At 42.9% G+C, this 13,540-nt stretch overlaps 1 protein-coding gene across 1 annotated transcript; it reads right to left on the bottom strand.

The window, feature by feature from the left end:
* Positions 1-7,371: 7,371 nt before the first annotated feature.
* Positions 7,372-11,343, bottom strand: cab39l1 (calcium binding protein 39, like 1). The gene is given in 10 exon segments (XM_080502084.1): positions 7,372-8,519; positions 8,624-8,757; positions 8,760-8,766; positions 8,873-8,938; positions 9,023-9,082; positions 9,173-9,341; positions 9,917-10,035; positions 10,238-10,402; positions 10,519-10,645; positions 11,088-11,343. Coding segments are annotated over 9 exon segments (1,029 nt in total). The 5' UTR covers positions 10,636-10,645; positions 11,088-11,343; the 3' UTR covers positions 7,372-8,327.
* Positions 11,344-13,540: the final 2,197 nt, after the last annotated feature.

Below are 13,540 nucleotides of genomic sequence, written 5' to 3'. Positions count from 1 at the left end.
GTACAAATATAGGACTTGTTATTCAGGTAGATTTTATTGCCTGGATAAATCTGTGGCCTGAGACAAAATTCTGTCTCTACAAGCTCCAACAGCTTTTCCCTGATATATCATCTGCACACATGGAGTACTGGATTTATTAAAAGATGACACAACCTTCCACTTCCTCGTAATCTATCTGGACCCAAATCTGATCTAAGATATAATTTATACAAGGGAATTTCACTTCAGTGTGTCTTTTATTTGGTAAGTCTTTATACATAGTCTTAACCTTCAGAGCTTCATAACATTTTTGTGCAAATACATCATTCAAAATCGTATATGATCTCATTACACTTACCGGAACTTAATTTTTTTTAAATGGGATTTTCAATTGAGTAGTAGTTTTAGGTTTTACCAATTTCTTTTTATGGTGGTTTTGGGTTGGATATACATGTATATAAAAGAAAGTGGAAAAATGCAGTGGAGAACGAAGGTTGATGATGAAAACATTTGATAGTAGTTTGATATTTTAAAAGGTTTTTACAATAAATGAAACTGTATTAACAGATACGAGTGATTTCACACGCACCCTTCACATAAATTATACACAGCATTGTTACTATCTTATCATAATTATGAATAAAACACATCGAGAGGATTCTGTAACAAATTAATCCAGATTGAAAAATGTAAACTTTCCATCCCTTGTGTAAATAACTATTTTTTCTGCATTAAAAAACAGTTTAAAGCTTGTGTGTGGGGGTATTTTTAAAGTTTTCAAATGTGACAGAAACTGTGGCTAAAGAGTCAAAGGTATCTATCATAATCAACAATAAATATTAGGTAACACGTTCATTGTGAAGCAATATTTGAAGAATACCGTGTCTCCTGGTGTTGCAAATATAATCAAAAGGGAAAATCATGAACATTTAACTGTATGAAAATAGATATTTATCCTGAAATAGTCAGAAGTTAAAAAAATGAAAATATGTACAGAGGTTTCTTGCTTTCAAACAGCAACTTCATTTAACTGTAGCTAGTATTTCCATGCAAAGCATTTTTGTCCAAATTAATTATAGGGGAAAAAAATCCACTTTGTCCATTTGTGTTATTAAAAATATAAATATGTGAAGCAAGACTTTGAAAAAAAAAAGTTTAATTGCTTATTAAATCCAATAATGGATGTACTGGAGCCACAGGTCTTATGAATAAAATTACGCACATTATACACAGTTCCAATGTACCCCGAAATATTTCTTCATGATAGTAATGTGAGTATTTGTAATGCGTTACTTCCACTCCTGGAACTAATAAAGTGAAGCACTCCCGACAGGCCTCCATCTTTTGTCAGTTGGATGAATCCTCACAAGGATTAACGCCACATTTAACAAAAGCGCTGAAATTAACTGAAAGGTTGTATATTATCAGTTTTGTGTCATTTTTGCTCCACCAATCTGTTATGACGAATGGATTTCATATATATGTAAAGCTTCCATGATTTATTAATCATGCTTGGGTTGAAACATGCGCGCATGTTGAGTTGGCGCTCCGCGCGAGGCGCACAACAGAGGGGGGAGTTTAATTCACATAAAACCTGAATGAGAAACGTGTGGCGCGTGATACCGTCACTATGTGATCAATCCTCAGCCCCTGGAGACGCAATGCCTGAGTTATAACGACTTTCTGCATGAGGTCAGGGAGATCTGCGTTTCACAAAGTGGCGCCAACAGGCTGCCGCTGGCGATGATGATGATGTTGATGATGATGATCAGAGCGTCAATCCCACCCCCCACACACCCACCCTCCCCCCTCCGATTAAAAAAATGGAAGTCAAGCACAATCACATCCGCTTTAATCCACTTACATCATTAATAGAAATAGCGGACGGCCGCTCAGTGGGAGGATTAATTTGCAGGGGGTTTTTTTTATTTTATTTTTACGCACAGACTCGAGCTGCGCGCGACCGTCAGCCCCCAACAAAGACTTGATGGAAACAGAATGCACGAGCTCCTGACGCAAAGGAAACAAAAGTTGTTGAAAAGGCATGGAAAAGCACGCGGATGGGCGAGAAATAAGACGCGGACTATTCACGTGCCGCACATTGGTCGCGAGCGGTTTGAAAGGAGTTAAGTTGACGATGTGTTGTAGAGTGTGTGCGTCTGTGTGTGTGTGTGTTAACAAACAGGGGAAAGAAAAGCTGCACCTACCTCCTCCTCCTTCAATGATCTGCCCACCATCCTGCAGGAAACACAATATATCTCATGGCACCACACAAACTCCGCTGATGTATCCTCACAAACAAAAAGTTTTGCCATGCATGAAATTGTGGGGGCTTTTTTTTTTTTTTATGTTTCTCTCTTTGTGGGGGTGGGGACGGGCGACGCTCCCTTTTGGATGGATCCTCCTCAGATCCTCTTCTCACTTCCCACACGTTTGTGGCGAAATATGGCCAGATCTGGTCCAGGCCCTTCCTCCTCTCCGTGTTTTAGGCGCGTATCGTCCCGTGGCGCAGTCTGCTGGCGCACAGAGGAGCGAGGAGACTTTTCTTTTCTTTTTTTCTTTTTTTTTTAAATTGAGGCGTCCAAGCTCCTCCGTTCAGCGCCGCGCTGGTCAAAGAAACGCAGGAGGCTTGTGACCTGTAACCCCTGTACACCCTGCCCCCACCCTGCCTGCTGCTCTGTCCGCTGGAGCGCGTCCCACTCACCCTTGCGCACACACACACAAGTACGCACACACCGGATCACGCAAAATAACTTGGTGTGTGTGTGTGACCGAGATCCTAACTTCAATCCAGAGGCACGATGGCACCCCGCCCCTCCTCCACTGTGGGAACCGGCTGCAGCCTCTCCTTACTTGCCTTCTCCTCAGAATGAACTTTAACCTACATTCCCATGCCGCATCCTCTCTGTGATCTGTGGGGTTGAGTAGGGCGGGGAGGAGGGGGGGGGGGGGGGTCCTATCCGTTGCTCTGGCGAACCCAGCTCCAACATGTCACTGACATATAAAGCATGCAGGTTAACGTTGGTCACCGACACCCTGAGCTCATTTTGCGCGAAATCCGGTTCTTCTCTCGCTGGCTGGCTTTTGTGCGTCTGTGTCTGTGTCTGTGGAGCTGGAGCTGGTGGAAGCTCTTAAAGCTATATATGTATGTGTTTGTTAGCAGAAATGGAAGAGGGGTCCTCACAGACAATGGGCTGCCAGTGTATTGAACAGGCCTCCTGGCAGGATGGAATGTGTCCCAGTGAACTCACTGGGAGGAGGGGGCTTCTTCACTCACACCGCCTCACAACAAATGCCGCAAACTTTAGTCCCGCCACATGGAAAGCGTTTCATTATCCCACTGAAACATTAGGGTAAAGATAGATAACAGATAACTGGGAGGGACATTACTAATAGAAAGTGATATGGAATAAAGCGCATAAGAATCAGATAAAAGGGAGTGGCGTATGTAACAATTGTAGATCTGTACATTTAGTCTATATATGTCATGATCTACATGTGTAAATCTCTATATTTAGTCTTTATTCACACTCTTCCGCATAATCTGTCTAAAATATCCACATAAAATATATCTATTAAATGGAGCCCATCATGGTCTTTGCTTTATATATTTGAAATGTTTTCATTATTATGATTATTCAATGTGTGTGTGTGTGCTCTAGTCAAAATGTACAATAATATACCATTAAAAGCATTTTAAGATTTTTTTTTTATTCTGCAGAGACTGGAGAAACACTTATCGTTAATGAATCCATTTTCTACTGTGCTTTATTAAATTTAGGGTAGGTTACACCCTGGACCACTCTAAATTCAAGGAGACAGACCAACAACCACAAATACACACTCCCCGACTGACATGAACTGCATGTTTCTAAACAGTTTTTTTTTTTTTTTGAGGCACACAGGGAGAAAATGCAGGAAGCAGAAAGGGCCCAAATATCCTGGAATATCACAGGCTATTGAAATCCATTAATCTTAATTGCCACTCTGCCAGCTCATCTCCTGAGATTACTCATTTTAATGTCTCCTCTTCCTGCCTTCCTGGGGTTTGTTTGAAATGACTGCATTTTGTATTTGGCGCTACTGCAATAAATTTGCATCGAGTCGAGCTGAACTACTAACTTAAACTAGGTTTTTATTTTCAACCCACTAAACCGCCTGAGCCGTGACCTTTCTGATCCACAGCTGCAAGAACACTTTATAAGGCCTGGTGAATTCTGGGTCAGATCTCATAGATATTGAGTTCAGAGGTTTTATTGCATTTTATTACAGCTGCAGCTCTTTTCAGCATGAAAACGCTTTAAACCGACTGGGTTGTACGGATTCCTATTATTGCTTGAGGTTCATGTTGTGGGTTGAACTTTTGCCGTGATTGCAGGACAACCTCATCACTGAACGAGTGCTCTTGTTTTAAGGTGTGGAGTCCTGCCTGCAGGCCTTGATCCACACTGTGCCTCCATGTTCTTCCCTGCCGACGGATGTTTTCAACAGATGTGAATAGATTGTTAAAGGCAATATACGCGTCGTGCGCTTTTAACAAAATATCTGGAGAGTTCTTCATGTTGTCAAGTTTATTCTACATTATTGATTTTATTCATTGCACTAAGAGATCCAATTTTAAAATTGACTTTTTTTGTTCCTTTTTAATCAAGTTCTTGTCAAATAAGTAACACATCCTGTGTGTGAAAGTCAACCACACAATCTTCTGATTTTATCCTGTGATAAAAAAAAAAAAAAAAGAAAACAACCCTTTCTTGGAAAACCAGTGACTGAAAACACACAAAACTCGCCACAAACTTTTATTCTCATGAACGCTTTCACACTTCACTTATATTTTATAAAGTTATGTACACATAATTCGCTCCCATGGTAAATAACATATCCAGTGTGGAAAGAATAAAGAGGGGGGAGAGAAAAAAAGAAGGCAACAGAGTTGGGGAAGAAAAAAAAAAAAAAAGGGCACAAAAAGAAAAGAAATAAATACAGAGAACTTTAAATCATGAAATATCTGGTACATGTAGGGATTTTGAATTCCCATCTACATAATATTGCCAGTGATTTTAATAGAATTATTAACTGGAGGTAGGGCGAGAGCGAAGTGAAATGCTTTGTTTATATATCTGAATACAAGGTGCAAGTGTTACCGACAGCGCTCCCTAGTGGGAGAGCTGGGGCATAGCATGTCCTTCAAAGTGCCTGCCGTGGCATTTTGAAGGACTTCATTATATAAGAAAATAGCAGAAAACCAATGTTAAATAGAATTATTCAGGATCTACAGATTACGTTTCGTTCGCCGCCAATCTATACGTTTGGTACAGCTCAATTAAAATAAGTCGGAAAATCATGAGGTCTCGTGTGTTCAGGGAATCAAACTGTCTTAACGTTTTCCCAGGACAGTGCATTGCGTGGACTTCAGTCTATTTGTGTATAATGTACCACGTTCACAGCAGAGTTCCCAATTTATTTTATGGCTGCTAAAAGAAAAAAATCGGCTTTGTAACGACCTGCTGCTGTTGATCAAACAGGGATCAAGTTACTTAAACAACAAATATAGTTATCTAATGCTGGAAAAATGACAGTGATGCCTGCGAATCTGGATTAAAACATATTTACACTCACAGGATCACGTTTGGAGCGTAAAGCAGCCTGCAAAGGAAAATAAAGAAGTCTACCTATGAACCTGAGAAAGTCAATAATAATAATAATAATAATGCATTTGGGACATGAAATGTACAAATTTTTTTTTTTTTACACCCCCTATTTTTTTTTTTTTTTCATGATCACTTTGGTTTCAAAACAAATTAAGAGGTCTGGAATTGAACACGATCTTTACGATCCATTAACGTCTTTTAAATAAGGCAACATTCATTACAAGGCATCACACTGCAATTCATTATGAATTAACGTTTTGTGTGACGCTGCCCAATGAGTGCAAAAACCCGGCTTTCCATTGGAGAAAGCCAGCCTGCAGTCCCTGTTCAAGTCTGAACATATACATATGTATATATTATATTGAGGCATGCATACATCCCAATGTTGTGTATGTTTAAAAATAGCCAATAAAATATCATGTCGAAGAAAGGGGGGGGGAGAGAGAGGGGGGGAAAAAAGAACACAGCATTTTGCAAACGCAAACCCCATGAGGTATATCCTAGCAGACTGTGCACAGGCCACACACCTCCAAACCCCAAACTCTACCCAAGTATTTGGTCACTTTCAGAGACAGAAATTGTGTCGGTTTGCGAAGTACGCGTGAGAGTCGGGTGCTCGCCGTTCCAAAAACAAAACGCGGGGACAAGAAGTAGTTTCCGTTGAAAGCACAGGCCTGTTGCCGCAGGTTCGACGCGGCTGCTTTCAGTCACGTTGGTCCATTCACCGCTTTCGCCTTCTGCTTTTCCGACATTCGAACTGGATGAATGATCAATTTGGAAAAAAACCAAAATGGAACGTTTGCATTAATAAGATCTGGTAGAAAAGTCCGTATTGGATCACTGCGAAGCTATCGGCGACGGATTCTTATCGAAAAGCTAAAACCTGCTGTTGGTCGACATTTACAAACTTTCTCTGTCGTTAAAATTACTTTGTTTATTTATACAAATGCCTCCTGAAACCGGGTGTTTAAATTATAGCAAATTCAACAATATCTCCATCCATTAAAACAAGCCAATGTATAGTTATCATACATTTGATGCATATTTACTATTGAACGTATTGAAGATATTCTACGGGGAAATAATATATCACATTTTGATTGTGAAAATCAACAATATGAAGTTCTTCCATCCAATTCTCAGCAGGAATATTAAGCTGAGCCACTAATCTGAACTGAAGTCAGGGGTTAATTGAATAGTAAATTACATACCAACGACATTAGTTTACACTTCCTGCTCTGACATGAATAGAACAGCTGTTCAGATGTATCTTTCCGTCTCTTTGTGATGCGGCACACGTATGTTTTAACGAATCGCGGTATGTGTCGGCGGTGCAGCGCTCGTGGTTGGATCAATGGGTGTATCCTGTGCGGGTTGGCCGCGAATGGATGGCTGGTGCCCCGCAGCGTTATCGGACGCCTCGTTTCTATTTCGGTCACGACCGCATCGCAGCCTAAATTTTAAAAAAGGAAACAAAAAAATAAAATAAAATCACAGCACAATTAATTGATTGATCCCTCTATGGTTTTGATTTTCCTCTTCCCGTGCTGCCTAATGCACCAGCGAGTAGAAACCCCCCCCCCCCCCCACGCTCGCAACCAAAAAGCCAGCTAAACTACACGCTAATCAGCTAATGTCACTACTTTGTGCTGAGCTGGTCTGCGTGCGCCAAATCTCACCCCAACGCGGTAAAGCTAAAGATCAGCCGAGTCTCCCCCCCCCCCCCCCCGTGTGACACAAAGCTAACAATAAGGCAATAAAAGCAAAACCTAAGCGATCAGATTACACGGAGTTGACGAGAGAAGAGTCACTGTGCTTTAAATGGTTCACCGAGAAGATGCATTAGAAAAAAAATATAATATATTCAACTTCTCAGCATTTTCAACCTCTGAAAGGAGGGAGTTTGCAAAAAGGACTCTGAAGCACACCTCAGACAACATTACTGAAGTGTCTGCCAGCAACAACACAAGTCGAGGGGTAACAGTTTAAGGTCCAACATGACAAGCACGGAATAAAGGTGTCTCATCATCGCTAAAGAAGAAGAAGAAGAAGAAGAAGCACTGCGGTTTAAATAACAGTTCTTGGCCCATTGTGTTGCTGGATGGAAACCACCTCCACATCCACACAAAACCAGAAAGTCAAAGAAGTCAACTTCACCTTCTTTCCTAGGTTTTGTCCTCCACGTCAAAGTACCAGTGTGTAGAATTTAGTGGCTTATTTTGTCAGAGACGGTACAGCATCCCGTTCATTGTGCCGTCTTTTAAAGTAGAAGAGAAGCTGTGTGTGTGTGTCTGTGTGTGTGTGTGTGTGTGGGGGGGGGGGGGGTAGGAAAGTTGCTAAGAAGTAGAAAGGGCTCTCAGGAGCTGGTGCTCGATTCGTACTTTCTCCAGCCGAAGCAGTGCCGTGCAGCTCGACAACCTCAAAGAAAAAAAACAACAAAAAACCCCACTCCCCCGCACAGAAACTACAGGCTCTCTATGGGAGCAAAGAACATTTAGTTACAGGCGATTAGAATCCTATGAAAACCTTATTAGGAATATTATTTGCCATTATTGCCGACAGATTCTCCCAAATCCTACACACTGGCCCTTTGAACTCTCAGTGGAAGGGTGTTTTCCTCTCATCAAGCTCTCTGCAGCTCCGAACCGCCACCGTGAAAAATCTACCACCTGACAAAGCAGCTCGGTCTGTGCGGCTCTACGCCTCCTCTGGTGTGCTGGCTTTTTTCAGATCCCGGATCTGCTTTATCAGATAGTTCTTCTCGTCGCAGAACTGCTCGTCCTCGGACCGGTCCGTCTGGAAGTTGCTGAGGAACTCCACCAGCTTGGCCTGGTTCTTCAGCAGTATGTCCAGCACGGGCTGAGTCTTGTTGGGGTTTGCAACGAACACCTAGGAAACGCGAGAGAACCTGGGTTAACGCCTCACCTGACAACAGCATTTATTTATTTGTTAAATCAGACGACAGATTTTCGACCGGAGTCGTCAGTGGAGACCTTGAAGACGTGGAATGCTTCAAACTGAATGTTCCGGCTGTTGTAACGCAGCAGGTTCATCATCAGCTTCAAGTTGTCGGCGCGCCCGATGTACTTGGTCATGACGGAGAAGTTGTGCCTGTCGAGGAGGAGTTCCCGAGGAGCTGCAACCGTACGGGGAAAGACACGACGCCGCAAAGAGCAAATTAATGCATCGGCGCAAAGCCAGTCGGTGGCGGGAACTTTGTACGGGGATTTTGGGGTTTTTACCTTCAAAGACTGTCGCTTGGTGACGTAGTTGTCAGAATGCAGAAGCTTCTCGTAATTTGTGAAAACCTGATGCACCACAAGGATGTCAGCAAGAAAAGGAGCACTTTCTTCCCCCCCAATTCATTGAAAATTTCACACTGGTGAGCTCACCTTTTCATAATTGTTCTCCAGGAAATCTGCACACATAATCTTGTGTCTGGTGAGAAGGTCCTGAAAGAGAATAGAAGGGGGTGGGGGCATTAATATTAATTCAACATGTTGTGCTGACGCTGCAGTCGAAGCAAGAGTATCTCGCCGCACCTTGAACGAGGCGAAAGCGTCCGAGGCGATGTCAAAGGTTGAGAGCTCCACGTAGCGGAAGAAGCAGAAGAAGTCTTCGGAGAGGAGCACGGTCTTCGCCAGGGCCTCGTGGCGCAGACACTCCCTCAGCATCATGCCACAGTTCAGAGCCACTTCTGCACTCTCGTATCTGCGCCGGGGGAGGAGACACAGGGCTGAGCAACTCCGGGACAAGCATACAAATGGATAAAAAAAATAAAACGATCCAACATTGAATTATTGGGCTGAAGGGAAATTAATGTCTCCCATTACAAAGCGGCAGGCTGAGAGACGGCGTCCGAGTCGCCGCCTGCAACCTGGTCCGCCATATTGCACTGCAGCTCTGAGTGAGCAGGATGACTCAAGTCTCGTCGGGCTGCATAACCGGCATGTTGCCATCGCCGTGTGCATCGACGCGGGCAACACGCGAGTGAATGCAACAAGTTCACACTCGCTCCCCTTTGGGAGATGTTGAAACACATTCTGTATAGCGAGGAATCAAAATGTGTGTTCGGGGAAAGGAGCTTTCAAGCAAAAAATAAATAAAAAATATTTTTATAACTCCACCATTTAACCACTTCTGCTTCTTGCTTGAAGCTTTTTTTTGTTTGTTTTATATACATCAGATGATGAACTTATGTTAATGCATGCAACTGGACAAATTGAGCCACCAAATACTGAAGCGCTGTGCCGTTAAAAAAAAAAAAAAAAAAAAGATGAACTTACCCTTTCAGAAGCATGAAGAGGATCTGCGGGTGTGTAGAGATGTATTCTACCGTGGGTGTACGAGATCCAATCTGACGTCTCACGATATTGCTGAACACATGGACCACATCCTTCTTCCCCTGCGACACAACAAACCACTCAGACAGAGCAGGGGCCGAGAGGCTGCTCATCTTTTATGCAAACACAGTTTTGCTTTGAGTACAAATCTCTCGGATATCATGCAGGTCAATTTGATGCCAGCGCAAGGCAATCGATCTTTCATACACTCGTAAAGTCAATGTGAAAATAAATAAATAACCGAACGGTTACAGGCGTCCCCACCTCAAAATCAATCTTCTGTAGGTTTGCGATGAGAGCGATGAGCAGGTTGGTGTTGTACAGCTCCTGGGCGAGCTGGGCCACGGCTTCGGTTTGAGGCTCCTTGTCACCAGAACCACTGAGGATTTCCTTCAGTGAAGCCAGATGTTTGGAGGCTTCCTCTGCAACCTGAGCGGTGAGGTAGAACAGAAACCAAACAGTCAGGGAGTGGGTAATAAAATAAAATAAATTTAAAAAAAAAACTTGAGATTCTTCCAAGAGCCAGAATTACAACCACCGCTGACCTTTTCGCACTTTTTACTGTCTCCAGCATCCAGCTTTTCCATGTGTGCCACATTCTCCTTTAAATTCCTCACGATTTCAGCAGGACTCTTCTGCGACTTCCCGAAAGGAAAAGGCATGGCTGATGATCTGTGACAAAACAAGACACAGATTAGGGGGAAAAAAACAAGGTTAAACTTCCCCTGACAAGCACCTGAGCAGCACAGTTATGGTGGCTGCTCAGGAAAAAAAAACAAAAAACAAAACAACCCAAAAAATACGTACAAAGTTTGCGGTTTATAAAACTTTAAAAGTTAACAATTGTCCAGGAGAGTTAGACTCCAGCAGACCACGTTAAGTTGATTTGAGGTGTTTATCTCGTGTCGGAGACGCGCACAGCACAAGATGCTAAAATGTCAACTTTCCAGCAAAGTTGCGCTAGCTGGTGACCTAGTTAGCTGCTCCGAGCGGCGAGCAGACTTCAACCGCGGGACTCGGTGGAAGAAGCCGAAGCCGGCGAGGGAGGGGGCAAAACACACACTCTCTCCCGACAACGCTGAGGAAATATCTGGTCCAGGCTGTCGGGACTCACCGAGTGAAGTCTACTTTGGAAGCTGGAAGACACTCGGAGGCTAAAGGTGAGCTAGCAGGCTAGCGACTTGTCCCCCACACACTCTTTAAATCCGCCAAAAAGTCCGCGAGGGGCTCCGACAAAGTGTGGCAGTCCAACCGACACCGACTATGGCTACAAACTGCCGAAAAGGAGCACTTTCATCGCTGTGATAGTCCGTGTAAGAGTCACCGTGCTCGCTTATGGAGAGAGCTGCCGCGGGGCTGGCCTGTCTGATAACTTCATTTCCCTGTTCTGCCCCAGCAGCCGTCCTCTCTTCATCGCGGGGTCACTGGGCGGGCCTGTTTGTGACACAGCGTGACTGACACCTGCTTCAGCCTATCACAGAGCCCGATTCTGTGACACGGCCACGCCCACTTCACTGTGGCTGCGCTTGTTTAGTAACACATGTAGCCCGTGGGCGCGGAAGGACCGCGGACTTGAGGGAACGCCCTGCCAAGCGGACTGTCCTGTAATCCAAATCAAGCGTATCTTACTTCTGAAGAAAAGATAAAGACCTTTCCGTGAGAAATGTCAAGAGTTTCTGAACTCATGTGCATGGGATTTAAAATTTATATAACGCTTCAGTGTCATGTTTTACATGACGCTTGAATCAGGAAATTACATTTTATTTATTCTCAGAAGTCATCAAAACAGCATGTGTTGAAAAAACATGTAAGTAAATATTAGTTATCTTAAGTTATCTTCAGAGGTCAAAGAAGTACTGAAAATGAGTGCAGCTATAATTACTTTCACATGGTTTACACTGATTTGGAGTTTAAAAGAAAGTACTTTAGTTAAACATAGCGTGAGTCAAAAAAGTTCTGTCGCACTTTCAAAAAAATACCAAGTAAATTTAGCCTTTTTTGTAACCCTACAATATGAAATATCAACATCACTAAAATAGAGAAGAAGTACCAATATTGCCAATTAATGTAGTCATAAAGCCGATTTTTTTTCTGTTAACACTGTGAACTTATTGTCTACTAAATGCAAACCATAAGATTTTGAATCTATCAAACTTTATTAGATCAGATTTGATTAATCTCACATGGAGAAATGTGGTCATCACAGCAGCAGTTTAGCATTGCTCAAAATAGTTAAAGTACACGTAAAAAAAAAAAACTAAGCTACAAAGATGGGGCGAAATAATAATGAGTACCCATAGCAGCATTAATAGTTACCATATTGACAGTATTTAACTGTTTTTCTGTGCCAGGACAATGGTATTTGCACATTCAGTTCCTGCTGTTGGACAAACTCACGGCAGCAGGTATGAAGGAGCTTCTTCCTGGATGGTGGCTGCGGTAGTGTGCCACTTAGGGCTTGTTAATGCTCCCACAGCATCGTGGAGGGGATGCAAGGCATTATCCATGATGGATTCCAGCTTTGCCAGACTGAACCGGCCCCCCTATCCAGTCTGTTTAGTCTGACCCAGTTCCTGACTGTTGCAGAGAAGCGCCAGCAGACCACTCCATAGAAGATAGCTGACACTACCACAGAATCATAAAATGCCTTCAACAGAGTCCTGCAAACTCTGACAGACCCCAGCCTCCTCAGCAGGTGGAGTCGGCTTTGGCCCTTCTAGTACTCGTTCAGCTTATTTGAGGTCAAATTGATATAGAATGAGTGAAAACATTCCGAATGCAGTTTAACATCGAAGATGTTGTCTGATGAGTTCATGTCAAATAAGTACTTTGAGTCAGCATAGTCATGCAGTAGTGAATCTCTGTAATACCCAGTCAGAATACGTGTTCTGACTTCTTTGAATTTCTGTCAAGAGTTTTGGCAGATTATTGTTAAGCTCTCTGTGGAGACAGACCAGAAGGTCATTTTCCAGAGAGGCCACATGGGAACCAATGACTCGAAGTGGACCTGGCCGTGAGTTACACTCACTTCTGTTCAGTTCAAAAAAGTTTTATGCTATATGATTTTTAGCGGATTTCTGATCTGTGTCAATCAGGTTGTTAGTATTAACCACAAGATAATTTTTGATCTGTGTCAATCAGGTTGTTAGTATTAACAACAACCAGTTTAGCCTGGTAAACATAGTCATTGCTCAGTTGGCCATCCCAGTAGACAAGTAGAGGAACATGCACAAGCCTGAACTATGTCAACGAAAGAGAATCAAATGGTCACCTTCAAAATAAAATCAAGTCTTTTTCCTTGCACGCACCATGTACTCTTCCATCTTCATGATAAAACTTCGGAATGTCTTTTACTCGTGTATGATGTGTTGATTGATATTTATCACGTTTTAATCTGTGTATCACTATTTGGAAGTATGTATTTTTTCCCTCTGTGAGGCACTTTCAGCTGTGTTTAATGGTGACCAGCCAGGTCACACATTGCTGTGTGGATGCCATCCCATTCTTCAAACGGCATTTGTTGCTGGTCAGCCACCGTGGTTATGTTGGTCAGTCTGGCACAGACAG

Source organism: Blennius ocellaris (genome assembly GCF_963422515.1).
Source record: "Blennius ocellaris genome assembly, chromosome: 9".
NCBI classification, from domain to species: Eukaryota; Metazoa; Chordata; class Actinopteri; order Blenniiformes; family Blenniidae; genus Blennius; species Blennius ocellaris.
This window is presented reverse-complemented; position numbering and strand designations above follow the sequence as displayed.